Source organism: Chinchilla lanigera, unplaced genomic scaffold (assembly GCF_000276665.1).
Source record: "Chinchilla lanigera isolate Chin_1 unplaced genomic scaffold, ChiLan1.0 scaffold00054, whole genome shotgun sequence".
NCBI classification, from domain to species: domain Eukaryota; kingdom Metazoa; phylum Chordata; class Mammalia; order Rodentia; family Chinchillidae; genus Chinchilla; species Chinchilla lanigera.
In genome coordinates, this window is record NW_004955455.1 from 8786282 (window position 1) to 8811432 (window position 25151).

General features: G+C 52.9%; 1 protein-coding gene and 1 long non-coding RNA gene across 3 annotated transcripts in view; one reads left to right on the forward strand and one right to left on the reverse strand.

Moving 5' to 3' along the window:
- Nucleotides 1-1091: 1091 nt before the first annotated feature.
- LOC106149865 lies at nt 1092-24161 on the forward strand. The gene is made up of 3 exons (XR_001236315.1): nt 1092-1150; nt 1257-1501; nt 22940-24161. It is a non-coding gene; the product is annotated as an uncharacterized LOC106149865 (long non-coding RNA).
- The window catches only part of Fam222a (family with sequence similarity 222, member A), a 55017-nt gene continuing 32648 nt past the window's right edge, over nt 2783-25151 (reverse strand). Inside the window, exons 3-4 of one of the 2 annotated variants that reach the window (XR_001236314.1) lie at nt 8477-10091; nt 2783-2858 (exon numbers count right to left, since the gene is read on the reverse strand). Coding sequence is in view for 1 of the 2 variants with exons in the window: in XM_013520493.1 (XP_013375947.1) it covers nt 8809-10091 (1283 nt within the window). In the remaining variant the exon portion in view is untranslated. Of the gene's footprint in view, nt 2859-7641; nt 10092-25151 lie in introns of those variants that run through there. The other variant, XM_013520493.1, reaches the window with a different exon arrangement.

Here is a 25151-nt window from a genome sequence, read left to right on the forward strand (position 1 = left end):
GTCTTGCTACATTGTCTAGCTGGCCTCAAACTTTCAATCCTCCTGCCCCATCTACCCAAGTAGCTGGGATTATAGTGTTTGCTACCACACCTGGTTTAATCTGTGTTTCCCATGGAGAAGAATCTGTGGCTCAGAACTTCCAGAAGGATGTAGTGGCAAAGAGATTCAAAACATAATTTTATTTTCTTTTTACAGTTACGAGACCTATTTATGACAAGTGTTACTGATTTTCTAGATAAAGTAGTGCTCTCAGGGGTATTTTACAGTAATTCATTTACAAGTAAAAACTTTTGATGATTTAGGGAGTCACGTTAGATGAATAAAAATTCACGGGGAGAGGGATGACTATGTTATGGATTGGCATTTGGGAATCATGGATCTATCCCAATCTTATATCCATGCTTGCTCCCTTTTTGCCACTAAACCTATACTCCTCTATTTGCATACTTTCTGGGACGGGAGGCTCATGCCTCTGATGGCCTAAGAAAGCAACATCTTTAGTGTAAGGTCCTCGTTTGAGATTTCTCGCTCCTCCACCTTGTCTGCCCGTCTCCAAGCCGAAGCCCCTTGCTTCCTCCAGCCGTTCTGCAGGCAGTCACGAGAGCTACCACGTATGGAGTGCCTGCTCTGACCCTGACCCTGGCATTCAGTGCCTGTCAGGCTACAGTGTCTCTCCGGCTTAGGACCCCATAGCCCCCAGGTATTATAGTTTTTTGGTTGCGTGTGACACATTGGTTCACATTACCGAAAGAGAGCAGGTAAGTCTCTCTTGAAGCATGGCTGGATTAAAGGGCTTGAATGAGGCCATCACGGTTAGACTCTTGTGTACCTCTCAGCTCTGCTTCCCGTGGGGCAGCTTAATTCTCAAGCTGGTTCTCCTAAAGTGTTGGTCCCTAGAAGCTACACATTAACTCCCTACCCACTTGGCAATCTCCGAGAAGAGTTATTTGTTCCCTAAGCATCCCAGTGAAAGTCTCAGGACTGCCTCTGACTGGACCAACTGGGGTCACGTGCCTACTCCTGCACCAATCACTGTGGCCAAGGGAGCAGAATGGTCCCTGATTGGTCAGACCTGAGTCTGGAGCCAGGGACGGAGCTAGAGTTTCCCAGAATCCAGGGGCTGAGACTAGGGAAGGACGGCTTCCCCGAGGTAAGTGTAATTAAATGTTGATACCAGGGTAGATTGTATCAGCATCCAGATTTCCACTCCTCTTTTCACCCATGCCCTTTGCTATAAAACTGCTGTCCTTTCACAGCCAGCAACTCCTTATTTCCCCACGCCTGGATCTGACCATGTGACTTGTGTTGGCCAATGGGATGCGAGCAGACATCGTGCCTGTCCAGCCCCGCCCCCCAGGATGAGCGCCAAGTGGAGCAGAGCCCGGAGACCCCGGCTTCTGGGCGGGACAGGAATGGTTTTGACACCATACCACCGACGTGTGTGTGCGTGCGTGTGTGGTGCACGCAGCAATGGGTAATGATATAGGTACTAGAAAAAAGAGTAAGTAGAACACAACAGCTCCCCTAAACCAGGCATGTTTACTGTATTCAGTTTTTTGTGTTTTATTTGTTTAATTTTTTTTTTTGTGTGTGTGTGGAACTGGCAATCCAACTGAGCTACATCCCCACTCTTTTTCATTTTTTATTTTGAGACCTGGCCTCACCCAGTCATTAAATTGCCCAGGCTGAGCTTGAACTTGCGAACGTCCTGCCTCAGTCTCCCTCTTAAAGTGCTAGGATTGCAGGCAGGTGCCACTACCTCTGGCTTGATTTCTGCCTTATAGCTGAGAACATCAAGGCTCCGAGAGGCTCCCGGGCATCTGACGGGTGAGGGAGTGGGGTGACGGGTGAGGGAGAGAAGTGACGGTGAGGTGAGGAGACGGAGACCTACGGTGGAAACCCTGGCTGTCACCTGCCGCTTGTATTGCGTCCCCTAGCCTGCCAGGCCTCGATTAGTGTCCTCTTCCTTTGAACACACCACTACCTTCGCTCCGGCAAGGGCTTCCTATTATGTGCATGTATGTGTACTTAACAATGATAAAGCACTTGTATGTCATATTTGACAGGACGGCTTTTTCTCCTCCCAAGTTTAAAGCACTACTGGGAAATAATTAGTGCTACCGGAGGCAAAAACAAAGGGATCCCATCAGAAAAGACAGTCTTAGAACCTCTCGGATCTTAATTGAACAATTACCTCTTATGCCTATGAATAGTTCATTATTACATGCCCTGTTATTATTAGCTGTTATTATTGTTTTAGATGAATGCTGGGGATTTTATTTAATCAAAAGCCATATTCAGCCACCCTGTTCATCTCTTCCCAATGCATGCTTGTGACATTTCCGAATGCGATAATGTCGTAGTCGGTAGTCAGTCTCCGTGGCTGGCCCAGATAACGGTGCGTTTGGATGGTTTCCGGTGTTTGGATGGGCCAATTCAGTACTCCAGGACTCTGTTCATACTGTTATTAATTTTCAGCTCCTTGGCAAAAACCCGTACATGAGAACCAAGCACTTCGTACCTTTTGTATTTTAGGAATCCAAAGTCACAGAGGCGACCGAGAGAGCTTTGTTCAGCTCAAGCTTTTGAGGCAGGAACAAAGGCAGGGTGAGGACAGAGCTAGAGGACAGGGTCCGGGAGTTGGGGATAGTGGAGACCCAGGCCCCAGAGCCTGAGGAGCTGAAGGCTGAGTCAGGAGGGACCAGGCTGGGAGTGCTGTGTTCTTGGACTGGCCTCCAACAGGAAAGAAGCACATGAACCCTGGTGAGGCTCCTCCTGGTGAGGCCCAGTGACTTCTTATAGGCCCGATCTGCTCCTTTTTCAGGGGCTTGTGGGGGCAGGGGGACACAATGCATGACCTCCCCCCCCAGTGCTGACACCTGCCATGCAGTAGGGTTTGTGGGCACCCAGGTCTCGGTAACCACATGTGGGAGCTTCTGGGTGGGAGCTGGTGCCTCCTATTCCTTATACACAGCATCTGGTTTTGCTCAGAGTTTTCCACTTTGCTCTGCACAGTTTCAGGCTTCTCTAAGCCAACCACTGTGATTCTATTTCTAGGTATTGGTATAGGAATGGCCATATGACCCAGTTCTGACCCATGAGGCAGAAGACAAGCTTTGCTGGGGAAGGGGAAACTCTGGGAAAGGTTTCTGGGAAAGAAAGAGAAATACAAGTACAGGAAGGGACTGGCCTTCTTTTTTGCTGGGGACTGTAAGTCTGGAAGTGATGTGTGGAGCTGCAGCAGCCATTTTGTGACCAGGAAGGGGATTGCCTGACCAGCAGGATGAAAAGAACATGGGTTCTTGATGCGACCATTGAGCTGCTGAATTAACCAGCCCTGGGGTCATTCTACCTTATGATTATTTGAGGTAGTACATTTTTTCATTTAAACCAGTGGAGTCAGGATTTTCTGTTACCTAGCCAAAATCATATAGATGCGAGTACATTTACATAATTGTCCCTATTTTAGAGTTGAAGAAAGTGAGACACAAGGAAACACTGGTGCCTAAGGCTGTGCAGCCTGGATCTGGGTGGAGATAGAATCTGAACCGACTGTCTTAGAATGAACTTTCTAGGAGATGGTAGGAGTGTGTGCGTGTGTGTGTGCATGTGAGTGTGTTGAGCCTTTTCAAATGTGGCCATTTTCCACAGCAGCTGGTTGCTGTGGTTTCTGATAGGCAAGAACCAGGGGTCTGAGTGAGGATGGGGTTGATCTTCTCAGCATGTCCGGGTCCTTAGCAATTCCAGGGAGAACTCCTTGTTCTCAGCACCCGTTCGTTTGGGGTGCACCCCTTGGGTCCCACCGGCCTGCTTTTGGCAGATGCTGGGTGGGGCCGCGGAGTTCCTGGAGATTGGCCACCAGGGGCCGCTGTTGTCACACCTGGGGCGGCCTCTGCAGAGACCTGAGGGAAACCGGAACCCCGAGACCCGGTCGAGAAAAGCCTTCCTGTGAGCTCTGCATGAGCAGGCTCTGAGTCTGAGACTCAGGAAGGATTTCCATCTCCAAGAAGAGAAGGAGCCCAGACACCCTCAGAGGATTTAGGATCCAAATTGCTGTGTGCCCACAGACAAATTGCCTTCCCTCTCTGAACCTGCTTTTTTCCTTTTCCAAAATGGGGTACTCATGCCATACCTCAAGTGTGAGCTTCCTCTCTCTCACGGAGGGTCTGTCCCTCCTTTTGTGCCGAGTTCAACACGGTGGACAGAGACCATCTAGGATGCGGTTGGCCCAGACAAGAGGTCCAGGTCAGGGTTGGGTCTCAGCCCTTATTTTGCTGTAAACCTCATTCCTTATGTTGCACCTGGGGAAACTGAGACTGGAAGAGGAGAAGGAAGTCACTCCATTTCCCCACTTGCAATTCAAGAGCATCTCCTGAAGTCCTGCTTTTCCCTTGAGATGTTAATAGAAAGAAAACTGTAGGTTAAGGGAGAGAAATGCTTGTGTGCAGGACTTTGCAGAGCCTCTGACATACTTAGGTGATTTGTGCATTTCCAATGATGGGTATATACAACTGTTTCTCAAACTCTTTTCCTTTAATTCAAAAAATTATTTTGCACTATTTGAGCTGGAATCCAGGGCTCCACACATGCCAGGCACGTGCTGTACTTCTGAGCTCCATCCCCAGCCCCGTCTCTCAGTTCTTTGGGAAATCCACTTTCCAGGGTGACTTGGAAATCAGCTGGACAAGGTGACATCAGGAAGAGTACACCTAATTTAATTATGTGCGCCCTCTCTGACATCTCTCTCTACTACCCCTCAGAGCTGAATCGCCATCCCTTAAGTTCAACCTGCATAGTACACACGGATGCTCCTTTTTTTTTTTTTTTTTTTGTCTTTTTGAGACACGGTTTGTTCAGGCTGGCCTTGAACTCACTTTGTAGCCTTGAACTCACAGTGATCCTCCTGCCTCAGCCTCCTGAGTGCTGGAATTACAGACATGTGACACCACACCCAGCAAGGATGCTTCTTCATTTAAAATGACCTTATATTCTGATAAATGCATTGGTTGAAAAGATATCTTTATTTTTTCAGAACTGGGGATTGGACCTAGAGCCTTCCCACTGAGCCACCATCCTTAAGACCTTTCTTATTTTTTTGAGATAAGGTCTTGCTAAATCACTAAGCTGACCAGGCTGAGCTCCAGCTTGTGATTCTCCTGCCTCAGGCTCCTAGTGTGGGGATGACAGGTGTGCACCGGCTGTAGTATACCTAACCCAGGGTGGGGGGCTTTGAGAGCACCACCTGCATGCTGTGGAGGTGCAGTACGGCGCATGCGCGTGGGACAGTGGGACGGGATCAGAGCGTGTGGATCGGCTTGGTGTTGAGGCTGCGGCTTAGAGGGCCTGGCAAGGCTGGTTAGAAGTGATCAAGTCCAGAAGTTCAAACTTGTCAACTTGTTTCAACTTCCTGGGGGAATGCATGGTCTAAGACAGGGACATGAGTGGATCTGCAGGGATCCGCTGTGTCTGGGGCGGCACGTCGTATGCTGTAGCGGCAGGGGCATCCACAACAGTAAATGTGGAGGTGACGTGGGGCACACCTGCTTCCCCGTGGACCGGGTGAGTGGGGAAGGGTGTAGGCCTGGGAGGGTTCTGTGGGTGTGTGTATGGGGGGATCCTGCCCGGGCTCAGTCAGGGGTTTGGACCAGAGTGCTATCTGGTGGGAACTGTCTTGCCTCTGCCTCCTGCACCCCGCAGGGGGTCCCCCTCCCCTTCTGGAGCCAAAGGCGCCACCTGCCAGGATGGTGAGGCTGTGCGTGCTCCGCCCAGCGCAGTGCTCCCAGCTCCGGCTGCAGATGGGTTGTTCTCTCCCAGCTGCTTCTCCTTTCTGCACCTCCGGCTGTGTGACTTCGGGTGGTGACTGCCCGTCCCCAGCCTCACCGGCCTCAGCTCTAATACATGTGCACCTGACTCGTGTGAGGCCGGTGAGGGCAGAAGGGCGCCCGAGTTCGGTTCCGCTGACTACAGGTTCCGCTTTGGTGTTCTTGTTTCCTGGCCCGCTGCGCTGAGCGGAGACTGTGAACACGGGACAGGGCCAGAGCTTGCTCCAATGGCTACTGTAGAGGGCCCTTTCGATCAACCACTCAGCTCCCAAGTGGGGAAACTGAGGCCCAGGGAGATGGGACCCAGCCAGGGCAGACCCGCACCCCAGCCCTGTGCACAGGAGGGTGGTGGGTTCTCTGCCCGCATCTCCACATGTGGGCACTAGGTGAGCCGGGGGCAGGTTGGTGGCTGGCTGGCTTCCTGCTGGCTCCCAGAGCAGCCGAGCCACAGGCTGCTGCCCAGCCCCAGGCGCGGCCTCCTCCCTGTGCGCCGCCTGTGCTGCCTGAGGCTCTGGGCTTCGGGCCCCTTGCTTCTGTCTCTGTGGTGTGGTCTTCTTGGGGACGGGCGGGCTCAGGGCACTCACGGGAGCCAGGGCGGGATTTGGAGCCTGGTCTACTTGCTCTAGATGCCCAGGGCGCTTTGGTGATGTGAGGGTGTGGGGCTGGATGCCAGGACACCTGGCTTCCTTACCCATCCTGCTCTGTAAAATGGGCATGATCTCGCCACTCACCTGATAGGGCTGTTGTTGTGAGACCTGGCCCAGAGAGGCCAGAGACGCCTCTGCGGGCTGCTGCGCACGCTGACCGGAAACCGCTGAACTCTGCTCCCGGTGGCCTAACCCAGCCCCGGCGTTCCCAGCCTGTCCTCCCGCAGGACCCGGCCCCTGTGCCCAGTGGGCTGGGGGGTTGCACTCCGCTCACGGACCCAGATGCAGGGCTCTGAGGGGCTGGGGGACGCTGTAGCAGGGCCGTCCTGGGGACCGGGCTGTGTGCGCTGCCAGATTTGGGAATACCTCGCCTTGGTCTCGGGGAGGCCTTCCGCCCTGCACCTCACCGTGCCAGCTGAGCGGGCAGGGTTCAGGGCCCACGGCAGGAAGGCCTGCCTCAGACTAGGGCTGTGTCTTCTTCCCCTGGTGCTGGGTGAGTAGGCCAGGCTTGAAGCGCAGGAGGAAGCAAGGGCAGGGCTAGGAGCTGAGGAAAAACCCTGGCTTTCCATGGACTTGCTTGCTGTGTGACCTTGGGCAGGTCCCTTCACATCTCTGAGCCTGCGTGTCCGGCTCTTTTAACACCTCTTGTCTTACAGGGGTGCCTGAGGAATGCTGAGCTCCCCGGGGCAGGTGATGCCTATTGCAAATCTCCAGGCTCCCGGGCAGGGTGGGTGCGGGCTGGGGTATCTGGCGTAGCTAGGAAGATGGCCTGTCCCCAGCCAGGGCTGACACCGGAGCTGCGAGTATCCCAAACCCAGAAACAGCCCTGGGAGGGGCGCGCAGGTGGAGGGGCGTCCCCAGACCACCACAGAGGCGGCGAACCAGCACGCGGCTGCATCCTGACCCCCGCTCTGTGCACTGATGCCCGGCCATGCCACAGGCCATGAGCCCTGGTGTGACACACAGCAAGGCAGGGCAGTGCGGGCTCCGAAGGGCGAGGCGGAGTGAAGCCCAGCACCGGCCCGCAGCAGGGGCCTGGAAGGTCCTGGGATGTTTCCCTGAGGCCCGCCACCGGCCAGCAGGGTGGAGGGGAGGCCGCCCGCCTGGCCCTGAGGGAGGCAGCGAGGGGGATGGAAAGAGCTACAGAGCAAGCCGACAGCTGAGACACCATCTGTGTTTTCCTCTTTTTTTCTTTCTCTTCGTTTTTAAAACAATATAGTGCAGGCTGCACTTCTCACAGTAGAATATAATGGTCAATTTTAGTATAAAAAAAAACATTCTCAGAGATTTGTAAATGCACTTAGTGCTTGAACAGGCCTTGGAGAGAGATACAGTACCGCTTCTGGAGCGCCAGGGGAGGGGGCCGGACAGGGGGGCTTCAGGCCTTGGGGGGCCCCTGCCTCTCTTGCCCCTAGGCCTTGCGGGGTGGACTGCAGGAGTTGGATGGTTCCAAAACCAATAGCCCGCCCCCTCACTGGCTCCCAGGAGGACCCCCCACACCTTCCAGGCTTACTTTAGACAAGGTAGAGTCCCTCCGAATGGGGTCTGAGGGGCCTGGGGTCAGGTCCATTATTAAACCCCTATGGTGCCTTTGTGCGAACAGGAAAATGGTGCCCCTTCCTCAAGATGCAGAAAATTGTAATAAATACACAAGTCTAGAATGCAAGTGGTGTCTCCTCAGACGAGGTGCCTTTGTGCAGTGCACAGCCTGCGTAACTGTGCCCAGCAGCCCTATAAGATGTATTGGAGAGAAAGGGGAAGATGTTGGTCCAGGGTGTAGAGGGTGGGGGTGGGAAGGTGATTCTGTTCGGAAGGAGTGGCTTGGGGAGAGAATCTGAGGGAGGAGGAACAGGGACCAGTAGTCCTAGGGCCTCTAGGATTCTAAGGTCAGAGTGATCTTCACCTGGGTTGGCTGGTGTGGGACTATCTTGGGCCCAGTGACTTCTTATAGGCCCGATCTGCTCCTTTTTCAGGGGCTTGTGGGGGCAGGGGGACACAATGCATGACTCCCCACCCCAGCCTGAGGTCCTCCGGCAGAGACCCAGAAAGAACCATCCCTGTGTGTAAGTGGCTTCTCACTCCCTGCCCCCGCAGCCTGGCTGGAGGAAGGTGTAGGTGTCCCCAGCCCCCCTCAGGCTCTCCCCGTGTCCTGGGGCAGTGATGGGGAGAGGGTCTCAGTAGGTGAGGTCACCCTGCCCCCCTCCGTCTGCCCCAAGCCTGGCTTTCCGGGGCATCCCAAGGGCGTGGGGCGGGGCATCCTGGGAGCCACCCACCCTGCTCCTCAGCCTGCGCCCCCACCTGGCGCACTGTCCATCTGTCCGACCATCTGCCGGGCAGACCTATCTGTAGACGGGCAGGCGGATGTGGGCGTGCTGGTGGTCAAGCAGCCGCGGCACGGCCACCGTCTCGTAACCCTTGCCCAGCATCTGCTCCTTGATGCAGGGCGGACGGATGTCGTTGATGAGGTACTCCAGCGACTGCAGGCTGCTGCTCAGCACCGACGTGTTGCACACGCTCTTGCTGGGCAGGCCCGCCAGGGCGTCTGCAGGAGGCCCCGCTAGCTCCCGGGTGGCTCCGGGCCCCAGCTCAGTCACCGCCACTGCTGCCGCTGCGGCGGGGTTGTAGCAGTCGCTGGTTGGGGTCACCAGCACGCTGTTCCAGGGGGCAGCGAAGTACTGGCCCACGGTGAAGCTGGCGGGCAGCCCCACGCTGCAGTTGAGGGGTGACCCGCTGGCCCGCTCGTAGGCCCGGCTGCTACAGGCCTCCGGGGACTTGCTGGCCACCGTGCCACTGCTGTAGGTGCGCAGGGGCTGGGGTGGCGGCGGGGGTGGCTTCTGCGGCCACAGCAGGTAATCTAGGCCACCTTCCACGTACCCTGCAGGCTTGGAGGCCCCAGCTAGGGTCAGGGCTGGGGTGGCTCCAGGCCCCAGCTCTGTACCCTTCCGGCAGTCGGGCAGGCCGGCAGTGGCTGAGTAGGCCATACTGGGGAAGCTGGGCACAGGGCCGTGCTTGGCCGGGCTGGGGTGGGGAACGGCCACAGCCTGGCAGGTGGTGGGTGCAGCGCCCGGGGCCTGGCACTGCTGGTTGAGCTGGTAGAGGATGCTGTGGATGGAAGGCAGGTTAGAGGGCGGCAGGGGCAGGCCCCGACCTGGCAGGGGGATGACTGAGGCGGCAGTGGCGGCAGCGGGCAGGCCGGGTGGCGGGGCAGGCGCCTCGGGTGGCTTGGGGTAGGCCAAGGGCCCCAGGGTGCTGGGCGCTGGGTAGGGCGCAATGCCCACCTGCACGGTGGCTGGCGACAGCTTGGTCCGCTTGCCCTCGGCACTCTTGAGCACGCTTTTGGCGGGCCCGGCGGGGGCGGCTGCACTGGAGGAGGAGACGGCGGCCTTGACAATGGCCAGCAGCCCCTGGTAGCCGGCAGCGTGCTGAGGGTAGGGGCTGTAGCGCTGGCCGCTGGTGTCGTAGCCGTTGACGGTGCGGCTGAGGTGCTTGTGCTGCGGCACGCGGATGTTGGTGGGGAAGATCTTGATGGACAGCGGGCTGTTGGCCACCTTCTCGGCGTAGGCGTCCAGCTCGGCTGGGCTTGGGTAGCGGGAGGAATGCATGGAGCTCGCCGTTGTCTCACCTGTGGGGACAGAGACACTGGTGAGCGCTGACCCAGCGACTCGGCCAGCCGGAGCCTCTGCTGCCCAAGCAAGCTCACGGAGGGCCCAGCTCCCTTCCCTCCCTTCCACTTACTTCTCCTTTGTTCCTCCCAGCCTTGGTTCCACTCAGGGCCTTTGCACTGAGCTGTTGTCCCAGCCCTTTTTTATTTAGAGATAGGAGCTTCCTAAGTCAGTAAGTGGTCTAAGCTGGGCTAGAACTTGTGGTTTTCCTGCCTCAGCCTCCCACAGCACTGGGATTACAGGTGTGCACCGCCACGCCCAGCCTTTCCAGATTTTTAAGCTTTGGATCACAGTGTGAAATACAGAAATTATACCCTTAAGCCTGGTGACTTTTCACAAAAGGACATATCCAGGTTGAGAGGCAGAGCAGCCAGTCCTCAATTCACCACTATCCCGACTTCCAGCAACAGGGACTGGCTGTACCTGGTTGTGTGGGGAGGTGCAGTCCTATGCGGTGTACAGCCTTGTGGCCACTGTCATAGAATCTTGTGTCTGTGAGGCTTATCCAGGCCAAGTGACGCGTGCGGTGAATGCATACACCTCTGCCCTGCCACAGAGGCAGCAGTGCCCCTCAGAGCCCCTCCCGGGTCCTGAGACATTCCCCTGTGCAGCCCGCACTTTCCCTCAGGCCGAGGGGCTGGGAAGAGAGCACCCCTGGGGCGGATGGACAGACCCCGAGCGAGCTGCTGGCCCACGAGTGGCAGGCAGTGGCTGTGGCTGTTGGCACTGTCAGAGCATGTTAATACTCTCCTGGCCAAGCCCGAGGCCATAGGGGGGAAAGGGCCAGGAAAAGCTGATTTCAGGCAGCAGAAACAGCTGGACAGAGGTCCAGGGGCCAGGACAGTCACTCAGGCTGAGACGAGATGGACAGAAGTGGCCATGTGGGCCCTTCATGGCCGGCCAGTGGGTCTCACTGCACTGCACGTGTTGGCAGAGTCCAGAGATGTGTTTGCTGGTCCCGGCTGGGCGTGAAGAGCTACTGGCATCTAGTAACGTCTCGCAGTGCACCGCTTGGCCCCCATGTGAACCATCCAGCCCTGCACGTCAGCAGTGCTGGGTGGAGCAGCCCTGCCCAAGGGCGCTGGCAGCTGTGCAGGGCACTCAGCAGGGTGCAAAGGTGGTGGTGGCATCTCACGTCCCTCCAGCCTCATGTGGGATGGGCAGGTGAGGCTGCCTCCATCCTGACCCTGCCTGGGGCAGCCCCCTCCTAAGTGGTCTAAAATAAACTCGGTGTGGAGAATGGAAATGTCACTTTGGCCAACGGGGGAATCTTTCTCCGAGATTGGATTTAAACTACATTATACAAGCAATTTCATGGGCACTTAGCGCCGCTCGGAGAGTCCCGCAAAAAAGGGACCAGCTCTTCATTTGCCAGCCATAAATCAGCAGTTGCTATAATGAGCACAAAAATGTCACTTTTATGCAATTTTACAGATGAACAAAACTGGTGAAATTAGCTGTGGTAACCTACTAGAGTCAGCAAAAGCAGCTGCCGGGGAAAAAAATTATATCTGTATGTATTTTCGTTCCTCTTAAACTCTCTTCCCAAGCAAGTTTCTGCCATTGTGGTGTGAAAACTCATTTGTCCTCACCATTATACTTTCATTTGGAGTTTATCTTGAGTATCCAATGAGCCACCAACTGTGAAAATGATTAAATCTACAAAATCTATCTAATGGATGGAATAAATTAGGTGTTTAAAACCTTAAGAATGTTGGGGGGGCAGAGCAATGCCTGTTCCCAGTCCCCATTTATTGAGAGTTGGGGCGCCTTGCCCCCATCTGGCCAGTGGGGCTCATCAAGGATGGTGTGATCCCTCCAGCTTTTGGGGGAGTTGATGGCACAAGCACACTGGTGCCCTTTGGGGAGCACTTAGTGGGTGCCAGGCTCACTGCCCAAGGCTTTTCTCTCTTTTTTTTTGGTCTTTTTGAGACAGGGTCTCACTGTGCAGTTCAGGTTGGCCTTGAGCTCACTTTGTAGCCCAGGCTAGACTCTAACTCGCAACGATCCTCCTGCCTCAGCCTCCCGAGTGCTGGGATTATAGGCGTGCGCCATTACGCCCGGCTCCCAAGGCTTTTCTCGATGGCTTCTGTTTGGACAGTCTGACAGCTCTGAGAAATGGGGGGTGGCCCCCAAGTTACCGACGAGGAACAGGCTGTGGCCTTTAACAGCCGGTCTGACCCCGGCCACCCTGCAGGGTTCTTCCTGCCTGGTATTCATGCCCATATGCCATCCCCTGGACCCTCACCAACCCTGGCCGAGCAGTGCAGCCAGGAAGAGTCTGGGGAGGTGAAAGAGCATGGCTTCCGGGACCTGGTCTTACTGGTGGCTTCCTTGGGGCTCTCTTGGATCCCTTGCTCAGCGGGGGAAGCGGCCGCCATGTGGGTACAACCGAGCAGCCGGCAGAGCAAGAGGCCCGTCTGTCGCACATGACAGAAGTTGCAGCCAGCAGCTGCATAAGCCTCACTGCAAGTACAGCCTCCAGCCCCGGCCAGGCCTCCAGGTGAGACCACACCTCCCGAGACCCGGATCTGAACCACGCCCTAGCTGTGCCGTGCCGTGCCCAGTCTCCTGAGCCATTCAGACGAGCAGGGTCTACATGATCACTGCTGTTTCAGGCTGCACAATTTTGGAGTCACCTGCGATACAGCAAGAGATGACGCACTTAGGTCCCTGTTTCACAGATGGAGAGAGAACGCTGAGCTTGTCAGGAATGCACAGCCAGCAAGGGGCTGAGCTGGGGTCTGATGTGCTTGTCACCCCACGCACAGGACCTCCGGGGGCCAGGGGACTCCTGAAGCTCATTCTTTTTCTGCAGAATTAGGCATATGGTCCTTAGGAGGGGTCACAGTCGGCCCAGGGCCTTCAGGTGGCCAGAGGTGACCTGCTTGTGGCTGTCATGGCTGCCCTAGCCTCTGCCTGGCCCCGAGCTGAGGCTCACCTGGAACCGGGCTTGCCAGGGCTCTCTGTGCTCCTCGGCGTTTGGCATCCAGGCACCTTCAAGTGGACATGGGCCGCCAGGCTACCAGGGTCCCTAGACTCAAACCTGTGATCACCTTTGGGACCGCCACCTTGTTCCCTGGAGGACTCACTCCTGGATGAGTGAGGACTCACTCTCTGGGTGCCTCAATGCAGCCTGTCCTACCAGAGTATAGTGGAGGTGACACAGGGACCCAGGCCACCCTGACTGGACGTTTCAGACCCTCCTGTGGAAGGGACCCAGCCAGGAGCGTTCCGTGCCATCACAGTCCCAGTGGGTGAATGTGAGGGCGTAGGAAAAGGCCCCTGGAGGGACTGGGGAGCCAGCTGTCGGGGCGGGTCCTTAGCAGTGGGGAAGCTGGTGTTCAAGTACAGTGATGGAGGGAACCCCAGGATCCTGCCTTTATCCCCCTAATTGGCCTGTGGGTCCCCACAGAGTTCCTGGCAGGTCCTGGGCTGCATTACCACGCTATCCGCTCCCCCGCACCCCAGACTGACTGCTGCTGGCTTGTCTTCCTCGCCCACCACACTTGGGCTCCCGGAGTTGGCTTGTACACCGCTGTTCCCCACAGGCCACGGAGTGATCCCCTAGTGCTGTACTGAGTGAGTGGTGAGGCTGCGGTCAGCTGGACCTGTCCAGCCTAGCAGTTAGGGTGCCAGAAGCGAAGCCCCAGCATCAGCCACCTTTCTGCAGCCATCTTGGGCCTTGGAGCTGTGGCAGTGGTCGAAACACTGGCGAGCCGCCGCTGTGGCCCAGGAGGCAGGCGGCAGCAGGCCCCTGGGGACCAGACAGTTTCAAAACGTGTCCACAGATTCTTTGACACAGCTCCCACGAACAGAGTAGCCTAATTTTCTTTACTTAATCACTGAACTGGCTTAGTAACTCCTATCCACTGCACAGGACGCAGGGAAGTGGTGGCTTTCACAGTGGCTTGGGAGGTTCAACAGGCAGTGTGGCTCTGCCTGGACAGCCGTGGATACCCTTGTGGAGGCCAGCCTCACGGAGCCGCCGTGTGTGTGGGTTTCAGGTGGCCGTCGGCATCACACGCACACATCCGGGTGAGTGAGCAAGTTAGAGGATCCCAGTCACCCCCACCCCCAGGGACCCAGGGAGGAGAGACGTGCCGCCCCCACTGTGCCCTGTGTATTGCTGAGCGTTATAAACGCTGTTGGACTGGGGGTGGTTTGATACGCTGGCACAGGAACCGGAAGGCAGGCTGTGACAAAGGCCCCTCTGGGAAGGGGGCCTTGGAATACGAGGGCACGGGGTCAGAGAGGGGCCCAGTCGAGGTCTGGTGCAAGCACGGCTAGACACACAGGACAGCAGCGCGGAGGCCGGGTGTCCGGGCAGCAGGGTGGGGATGGCAGAAGATCGCAGGGGTGGGCGGTGGGAAGTGCTGTCTAACACCAGCTTCCCAGCACCCTTCCTTGCCTCTCAGAGGGCAGAACTGAGCCTTGGAGAAAAAAGCCCAAGATGCCAACGGCTCCGCTCTGAGAAGGTGGGCTCTGCCGGTAGTGTTGAGACCCGTGCCGCCGCTGTCTTCTCACCTGTCCCTGGGCTAGAATCGGAGGTGACTGTGAGTAGACCTTGCTCTCTCCCAACCCTGACATCTAACTGCGCTTGGAAAAGGTCACATGAATGCTGGTTGGTGGCCAGGGAGGGGCCTGCTCTGGGCCGTCAGGAGGCCGCAGCTGCCAGACGGAAGCAGGGCTGGGGTGTGGGGAAACCAAGGTGCCCCCTCTGCGAACTAGGCCACCCCCTCCCTGCTCCTTCCCCGCCCACCACGGCCCCATTAAGAGCTTGTCGGGAAATTTAAAAGGCTGGCTGGAAGTGCTGGGTACATCGTCGCTGCCATTAAGTTAATGTTATGGGCCTTTTACAGGTGCGTTAAATAGACGCGGTTATTAACGAGTATATTAAGCCAATTAAAACCAGCCCTTTGAGTGGGATTTAATGTTGCCACAGGGATACTCGAAAGCCGTCCTCTGCCGCACTGCTGCGCTGCTGCCTTCCAGAAGGGGGGCACAGCGGGATGGGGGCTCACTGTGGGGGTGGCAGGGGCTTGAGGTACAGTCTGCCACTCTGTGGGTGAACTTGTGCAGGGCACTTAGTGTGGGCTCAAGGTCTGGTCTGTCGTGGGGGAAGAAGGGTGGCTGCGTCACAGGGTGAAGTCCGCGTGGAGCACTTACTCAGCAAGTGGGAGGAGCTCCTGGTCCCACACTCCAGGACTCCCCGGAGGACCCAGGCATCTGTGGGGGACACAAGCTGGGCTATGTGGGTACTGCCCCGCTGAATGCAGCCGGAAGGAAGGTCGGGGACAGGCTGCGGCCAGGGAGAGGCACGCTGCGTCCGGCCCTGTCCACCCTGTGGGGTCCATCCTGGGCCCGGCTGTTTGACAGAGAAGTAGGCTGAGGCGAGAGAGCAAGCTGGTTCCCGTTGGCTCTAGAGCCACGCCTGGGTGCCAGAGCAGCCACATGCTCCTCCTGACCCCTAGGGTGACTCCAAGGGGGCGTTCCCTGCAGACCTCAGGTCTTGGGGTGAATGGAGCTACCTGTCGCTTCCCCACAGGAGGGGAGAATGACGGGCGTGCCAGGCACACGGTAGGTGACGGTGGATGTGTTTTCAATGCCAGGCTGCCGTTGCAGCTTCAGGGCCTCCTCCTGGAAGTCCTGTCTCAGGAAGTCCCAGTGGGCAGTGAGGAGCAAGGAGGTCCAGGGCTTCAGGACAGACCCCCCAGCCCGCAGGGAGGAGCAGCCCCACATCTGCATTCCCCTTCATCCTGACACTCCGCCCTTGGAGGTGGCAGCCTCCTGAACGCTCAATTAACGTGACACTAATTAGCTGGTGGCACAGGCAGAATCCCTAATGAGGTCGCCCGGGAGGGGGGCAGGGAAGGCTGCCGGGCCAGGGCAGACACAGCTGTTCTCTGGCCTCCACAGGGAGGGACCTGGGGGGTGGCAGTGGTGGCTGTACTTCCTGACTGTCCCAGGGACCCCAGCCTGCCCTGGCTCCATGATGCCAGGGTGAATCCAGGTGCCCCAGTTCCCAGCTGAGGGCCTCAGGAAACCGACTGCAGCTCCCTGGCCTCCTTCCTCTGGGGGAGGGAGCGACGATTAAATGACAGCATGCATGCCAGCTATCTTAGTACACAGTAGGTGCTCAGAAAAGGCTGGCTACCTTCTTTCCAGCTCTTTGTCGAGCTGAACAGGCAATGCATCCACGTAGTGGGTCTCACTAGCACGGCACAAGGATCCTGTCCCTCTCGTTCATTCTCTGTCTCTCACACAGACACACTCTTAAGGTACTTGGGCACGTGTGGAGCTATGCATGCCCTGACATTCAGGGATACCCTGTGTATAAAGACAGGTGCTGGGCATGGTGGCACAAATCTATAATCTCAGCTACCTGGAAGGCTGAGGCAGGAGGATCTCAAGTTTGAGGTCAGCCTGGACAACTTAGTGAGACTGTGTCTCAGAATTATTTTAAAGGGGGTACAGATGAGTGGTAGAGTGCTTGCTGAGTATGTATGAGGCCCTGGGCTCTATCCCCAGTACCGGGCAGGTGGTGAGGGGGAAGGCAAGTGTTCCCAGGCCACCTTCATCCCCTGAGCCCCAGCTGGAGCTATCCCTGCATCCCTGTAGGTGCAGCTGGGGGTAACTTTTATCCCTCCCAGCCTGACTTTCCTGCTCCCACCTGTGCCTCAGGTTCCCTTCCTTGGGCTCTGTCTTCGGGCCCATCCCTCACTCTCCCTGTGCTCAGGCCCCTGACCTTGTAGTCCCCGCCTCAGCCTGCGACAGGACTGCCTGCCCCTCTGCCTTCCTCTCAGCTCTGGCCCTCACAGGTCTGCCTCTCCCGCCGCCCCAGTCAGTATCCCTTCTGTCTCCAGCCACATTTGCTTCAGCCTGCCTCATCCTCCTGCCTTGCCCAGTCCAGTCCTCCCTCTCTGGCTGCCAGCCCCTCCAGTCCAGCACCGGCTCCTGCCTACTCCTGCTGTTTTCTTTCTGTGGCCACAGCGGGGGCGCTATTCTGGAGACTGGTCCATGAGAAGTACTGCAGATCCCTCTCTCCATTTATCATTCATCCTGACTTTCTAAATTTTAATATGGTCCAACTTGTCTTTTCCTTGATTTGTGCCTTTTCTCTGACTTTGGAAATCCCCCCCTCCCGCCCCGGCCGGGGTGGTGGTGGTGGTGATATTATCACTTTTCTTCCATGAATGGCATGAGACACTTTCCCTGTGCTGGGATTCCTTTGTGCGTATGGTGTGAGGCAGGGCTCCCATTTTCCCCTCACTCCCTCTGGATAACGAGTTGCCCCTGCACTACATATGAATCTCCACTGATCTGTAGGCACCACGGTGTCCCAGACTGACCTCACATGGATGTGGATCCATTTCTCGGTGTTCTGCTCTCTTCCCTGCCCCTCTGTCTCAGCCTTAAGCCATGGCAGCACGAGCCCCTTACCCCGTCCCATAGTTCTTTGTCAGAGTGCTGTGGCCATTCTGTTTCTTCATTATCCCCTTCAAAGCCAGCTTTTCAAGTTACACACAAAGGGCTATGATGTAGGGATTGAAGTGGACTTTTTTTTTCTTCCAGATTGAATTGCTGCCCCTGCACCTGACATATTTCTAAGGTTATTTAGGTCTTTTTAATTTGTCCGGGCAGGATGGCCAACAACTATAAGCCCATCTACTCAGGAAGCTGAGGCAAGAGGATCACAAGTCCAAGAGCAGAGTGCGAAACTGAGACCCTATCTAAAAACAAGGAGAAAGAGCTAGCGAGGTGGCTCAACAGAAGAGCACAGTACTTGCCCAACATGCCCAGAGCCCTAGTTACATCCTTAGTGTTGAAAAAAAGAAATCACTGAGTAAGTTTTAATTTTTCTCTGTAAAGGTTGTTTGGATCTTTTGTCTATTTTATTTTAATTTTATTTTGTGATACTTGAGATCAAACTCGGAACTATTTTATCACAATTTTAAATTGTATATCATAACTTAGATGCACTGGACAAATTCCTAAGTATAAGCCACCCAAAGTGACATAACAAATTTAACAAGAGATCGACTGGTCAAAATACCACCCACAATTAAAAGTGCCAGTCAGGCGCATTTAAAAATTTAATACAAGTTCTTTACAAACTTCTGGGAAAGAAAAAAAGAATGCTTGCAAATTCTGCATAGGCCAGTATTACCCTAATACCACAACTAAAGATCTGTCTCATAAACTATGGATCAAGGGGCTGGGGATTTAGCTCAGTGGCACAGTACCTGCCTGGCAAGTACGAGGTCATGAGTTCGATTCTTGGTACTGGAAAAAAACCAAAACAAAAAGCAAAAAAACCAAAAAAACCCAAAACAAACTATGGATCAATAAGTTTTATGCATATAGATGGAAAAGTCAACATATGACCAAACCAAACCCCTCAGTGTATAGAAAGGACTATACACCCTGACCAAGTGGGACTTATCCGAAGAATGCAAGGGTGGTTCAACATCAAATTGTCAATTAACCTAACATGCCATATTGATAAAGGGCAGCTGCCACATGTTCAGCTCTGTGGCTGCAGAAAAAGCTCAGTCTCTACCCTTTCAAAATAACCATATTCAAGAAACGATGAAAAATCCATAGCTGAGTTCATATGTGGTAAAAGACCAAATGCTTTCTCTCTAAAATGTAGCATCAGACAAAGCGGCCTGCTTATGCCACTTCTCTGCAGCACTATACTGAAGGAAACTTCAATTGCCAAGGCATTAAATAAGAAAAAGAGAAGACATTCTATTAGAAGTAAAACCATCTCTATTCACTGATGACAAAAACTGTTAGAATAACCAGGCTCTACAAGATTGCAGCATATATGACCAAGATACGAAAATCAGCTGTATTTCTTCACACTGAACAACCAAATGAAATTAAGATGACAATTCTAGGGCTGAGGATGTGGCTGAAGGGTACAGCACTTGTCTTGCATGCACAAGGCTATGGATTTGATCCCTAGCAGCCTCCCACCCCCAAACAAAAGAAGAAAAATTACATTTACAACAGCAACAAAAAGAATATATATTTTAACAAAACAGCAACATTTATAATCTGAAAATGATAAAAAATGAATGGGCAGATACTCCATGTTCATGGGTTGGAAGCCTTATTATTAAGACACAATGTTCCCCAAATAGCTGTAAAGACCCAGTGCAGTCTGTCAGAGTCTCAGCTGGCTTCTTTGCAGAAATTAACAAACTGATCCTAAAATTCATGGAACTCAGAATAGCCAAAACAATGCTTAAGAAGGACAGAGTCGGAAAAATCAAGACATTGTGGTACTGGCATAAAGATAGGCGTGTCAGTGGCATTAGAATCCAGAGATAAACCGCACATTTATGGCTAGTTGTCTTTTGCCAAGGGTTCCAAAATATCAATTCAGCAAAGATTGGTCTCTTTAAATGTGAGATAACCGGCATGCAAAAGAAGGAAGTTCTTTCTTCACACCACACACAAATTAACTCAAAACATATCAAAGGCCTAAATGGAAGAGCAAAAACTAGAAAGCTCTTATAAGAAAATACAAGAGTACATCTTCGTGACCTTGGGTTATACAAAGCCTTCTTAAATAAAACATCAAAACACAAGCCACAAAAGACACTCATCAAAACTGAAAGCTTTTTGCTTCAAAAGATACCATGAAGAAAGTGAAGAAGGCAACCTCAGAATGGGAGAAAATATTTGCAAATCCCGTGTGTGTCACATGACTTTTACCTAGAATATAAGACATTTTCGGTACTTAGAGTTGAGCCCAGGACATTTGCATGGAGCTATATTCCCAGTTCTTTTAAATTTTATTTTTTTTAATTTTTTTTTGGTTTTTCTCCGGTACCGGGAACCGAACTCACGACCTTGCGCTTGCCAGGCAGGCGCTTTGCCGCTGAGCTAAATCCCCAGCCCCTAAATTTTATTTTTCATTTTGAGATAAGGTGTCCCTAAATCACTAAGTTGCTGGGACTAGGCTCAAACTTGGATTCTTCCTGCCTCAGCTTCTCAGACTGCTGGGATTACAGGCACGCTCTACTATGCCTGACCTGAATTTCTATGATTCAATAAGAACAAGACAACTTAAATAAGCAAAGCATCTGAGTAGACATTTCTTAGAAGATACACAAAGGCCAATAAGCACATAAAAAGATCTTCCACATCCTTAGTCATTAGGGAAATGGAAGCACATTGATCTACTACTTCATATCCACTAAGATGGCTGTGATAAAAAATAGCAACAAATGTTGGTGAAGGTGTGGAGAAACTGGAACCCTCATACGCTACTGATAGGAATGTAATATGGTACAGTCTTTCTGGAAAACAGTGGCACATCCTCAACAAGGCAAATAGTTACCATATAACCCAGTAATTCCACTTGTCTGTGTACACACAAGAGAAATGGTAACACACGTCTACATGAAAACACATACACGAATGTTCATAGCATTCATAATAGCCAAATCAGTGGGAGAAAACACCCCATGCAATTGATAAATAGATAAATAAAACATGATATAGCCCTAGAATGGAGTATTCAGCAATAAGAAGGAAAACTGCTGATATACCCTACAATGTGGATGAACTTTGGAAATGTTAAGGAAACGAAACTAGTCATAAAATGTCACGTATTTCATGAGTTCATTTGTATGAGTTGTCCAAAAGAACAAATTCTGTACAGACAAAATAGTTTAGCGACTGCTTGAGGCCAAGAAGGCTGGGGAGAAATGGCAAGTGGCTACTAATAAATTTGGGAGTACTTTTTGGAGATGATGAAAATTTCTTAAACTTAGTGGTGGTGATTGAATGATTCTGTGAATATATTAAGAAACTATTGAATAGTACAGTATAAATGGGTAAATTGTGCAGTGTGCAAATTATGTATCATTGTTCAAAAAACTGTAACAGCATCTTTACAATATGTATTTGCCAACTCTTTATCAGTGGAGAGCAAGGGCCACAAACTACTGCATATGGGGGCCAAATTTTGCCCGCTGCTTATCTTTCTTTTTTTTTTTTTTGGTTTTTCTCCGGTACCAGGAACTGAACTCACGACCTTGCGCTTGCCAGGCAGGTGCTTTGCCGCTGAGCTAAATCCCCAGTCCCCCCGCCCCCCGCTGCCTATCTTGTCAATAAAGTTTTATTGGAACACAGCCATGCCCATTTATTTATGTAGGCATCTGGCTGCCTGCTGAAGCATAAGTGTTGGTAAATTATAATAGAGACTGTATGGCTTTCAAGGCTGAAGGTATCTGTTCTGCACCACACGTACGCCAGCCTTCACTGTACAAAATAATTGTTTATATGTTGATCTTATATTCACAGTCTTGTTGAAGGCTTATTCTCTTGTGACTTCTACGCAAATGGCTTCATTCCTTTTCTGCAGTGGGGACTGAACCCAAGGCCTTTGCACTATGCTGTGTCCCCAGCCATTTATTTTTACACAGTCTCACTAAATCATTTTACAATCTCACTAAACTGTCTACTCTGGGTTTGATCTTGTGATCCCAGAGTGCTGGGATTAAGGGCCTGCAGCACCACCCCTGGCCTGATCCTTACCCCTCCTCACTGACTTTCCATCTCCCTGCCTCGGTGTTGACAGGCAGGGATCTGGATCTGTGCTCCTGCTGATACTGCCTTCCCCTCAGGTTTATGGCAATGGGCTGGGGCTAGATGCTCTGGGCTAGAAAAGAAGCTGCCTCCCCTCCTAGTTAGCTCAGAGCTTGTTTTTCTTTGTTAAGTCATGAGTGGATTATTCAGTCCATTCTCCCTTCCTGGCCCTGCATCCCCAAGCCTCTGCCCTTTCCCAGGCTGGTTCTTGCAGGGCCAGCACCAGACACCCCTTGGGCTGTACTCAGCAACAGCTGTATAATTGAATCTGCTGTGTGGCCCAGGATTTGTTTTTAATTTTATTGGAATTTTAAACTGCCCTTTTTCTTCTGTGTTTTATTAGTGTGGCTGGAAGCAGCAGCCTCTGCAGGAATGCCTGCAGGCTGAGCTCCACTCAGGCAGTAGCTTCAGCCCTGGGGGTGGGGGGATCGTGGGGGCCTTTGGAGTGGGGCCAGGGTTGGGGTGCGGCCAGGATGGGCAGCTCCCTGCTCATCTTGGGTTATGTGATTTCAGAAGTTTCCCATCAGTGGAGACAAGAGATGGGTCAGGGAAGCTCTTGTCCTCTCATGAGCATGGGCACTGGGGACTGGGTGCAAAGCAGTGGCTCCCAAGCCCTGGGGGAGTGTTTCTCTCCTTTCATTCTTATGCCCATGTCACACAGAAGAAAACTGAGGCGCTGTCACCCATTTGTCCTAGGTCACACCTGTGCCCAGAACCAGGATTTGACCCCTAGACCTGTTTCAGTCCCCGAGATCCCCAAGATCATGTCCTGTAGCTCATGGGAAGGAGGTCAAGGGTGTGCGCTCCCCTCCCCACGGAGGAGCAGCTACGTTACTTACCAAGGTCCGGCAGAGGATGGTGACAGCTCAAGGCTGCCTCCTGGGCACGGGAGAGGCTCAGCCCCTGAATCAACCCCCACACTGGCCCCCAGGGTGCCTCTCAGGGACTCTGCACAGCCTGTATTTTTAGCAGTGTGTGACTCAAAGTTTGTATATAGCACTATGATGAGAAAGTCAAATATTTATTAGTGGGGAAGGTCCTGAGCAGCTGAGATAAACAGGTTTCTGTCCCAGGGTGGGCAGGTCCTGTTGGAGACCCTGGGACTCTGGCCAGCTGGGAGGAGCTTCAGACCAGAGGTAGGGGAAGAGAATGGACTTTTCCGCTCCTTAAAATCTTTATTTTCTTTCCTTTTCTTCAGGTCACTTTCTGAAGTCACTTGGGATAGGCCATAGCAGTCCAGGGCCCAGACCTGTGCAGCTGGTTTCCCTGTCCAGTCTGACCTCAGCACGCAGGGACTGCACCACAGCACTACCTTACTCTGCGCACACATGCAGCTGGTCCTCGTTACAGCTCTCGTCCCCACATCACAGGAAGAGGGGATTTGAGAGGGTACCTCGAACTGTTCCCTAAGGCCTGCAACTGAGCTACTGACATTCTAATCACCAGTGGTCAGAGCTAGGTGGCTTCTTTGGTTCACCTCATTTGATCTGCACTTTACACAAGAGGAGCACAAGTTCCAGGAGGCTGATCAACTTGTCCAGGGTCACTCTGCCCATGACCTGCACGAGACCTTTCTTCCTTAGCGAGAAATAGCACAGACCAAAGCTCAGGGCCAGCCCTTCTCATTGCAGCTCTGCCCAGGGGAACATGGACAAGAGGTCTCCATCAGCCAAGAGTCATGCCCAGAAGGAAAAAACAGGAGCCTCCTTGACCCAGTGTCCAGGCACTGACTGGCAGCAGGGCACCCAATTCAATTTGCTTATCTCCTTTCCTGCCTCCCTCTTTCCTGTGTTCTTCAATTACAGGCAGAGTCGGTGTCTTTTCCAGTAAGTGCAGTGATGTGAAAGGATCTGAGTGGGCAGGGCAAGGGGGACATCTGCAGAGGCCCTCTATGCTGTCTCGTTCTGGCCTGGAAGCAGGAGGAAGTCAAGCAGCTGCTTTAGCCAGCTGGTAGCAGAGAGGGGAGATGGGGAGCTCTACCAGCTGAACAGGAGCAATCACAGGTTAAGACACAAGACCTCTCAAGACAGCAAGTACCTCCTGGCATAGTTCCTCTGCAGATAACTCAGTATGAAGATGTTCCAAGTAGTGACAGACTAGAAACAATGTAGGTGTCTATCAATAAGGGGATAAAATAAAACACGTTATTCTTCGTGCAGTGGAATACAGTGAGGCTGTTAAATCCCTAAACCAACAAACGAGGCAGAGAGACTGCCACAGCAGCAGGGGTTAGGTTAAGGCTGAGAGAAGAAGCAGAGAAAAGGTGGTGTGGCTGCAGATTTTTCAGAGCCAGAAGCCTGCACTTCCCAAAGGGGAGGGGTATACCTGAGGCACAAAATCTAAACCCCTTATTTGGAGCAGTGAAAGTGGGGTGCATCGGCTGGTGACAGACCAGCAGAGAAAAAAAGTCGTGTGGCTGCTTCAGAAGAATAGAGGAGGTTGGGCTACATAACAAACCACACAAACAAGCCATATTTGTAGGAACCTACTTGTCTCCAAGGCAGCTAGAGGGAAATAAAGGATGAATGTGTGCATGTATGAAAGTCTGGGTTCTAAGAAAAATTCCAGCTGGCCCAGGACATGGCCCTAGCCATTTTCAACCTAAACCTCCTGCAAACATCTGGGCTTGGAAAAACTCACTTCTTCCCAAGGTGAATAATCCATATTGGAGAAGCATAGGACCTAAACAAAAGATACTAGAAAGATGAAAGCAAGGCAAAGCGTAAGGTGAGTTGTGGTTGGCAAAAAAACACTTCCATCAGAAGGTTGCAGCTACAGAAGAGATGAAGGTTACAGCCAAATATTTTATCATGAAGGAAAAAAATGTAATCAGCTAAAGCAACACCACAAAGCAGATATACAAGAGTAGAAGGGAAAAAACTTTGTTGTCAGAGTAAAGGGAGAACAGAGTAAGCACAAGGAAAAAAGAGAGGTGCTGAAAACATAGGAAGAAAAGTGAGTAAAAGGAAGTAGGGAGCTAGCTTTTCTTAGAAGAACGTACATGTAGAAAGGCAAGTGAAAGCCAATCTGAGTTTAGCTGGACCCACCAAAGAAGGAAACTGAAATAATCCAAACCTGGGATTTGTATGTTCAAGGGGCACAGTACTATGTTCCAGGAAAAAATGGGCTCCAAACAGGTTGACCCCAAGACACATCCTAGTAAAGTAACTGGATGTGAAAAATACAGAAAGATCAAGGGGGAAAAATCAGCTTCAACTTCTTGATGGCAACATGTGGTGTTAGAACAAAGTCTACAAAGTCCTCATTCAGTAAAAAGGCAACAGAGAGACCATTCTGAATGTGTGGGAGCAGTGAGTACTGGTCCCCTGAGACCTTCCTAACCAGTACACTGGTAGTGGGTGCTCAGGCAGAAGAACTGGTGGTGAGCGCCAACTTCAGTTATCTGGGAC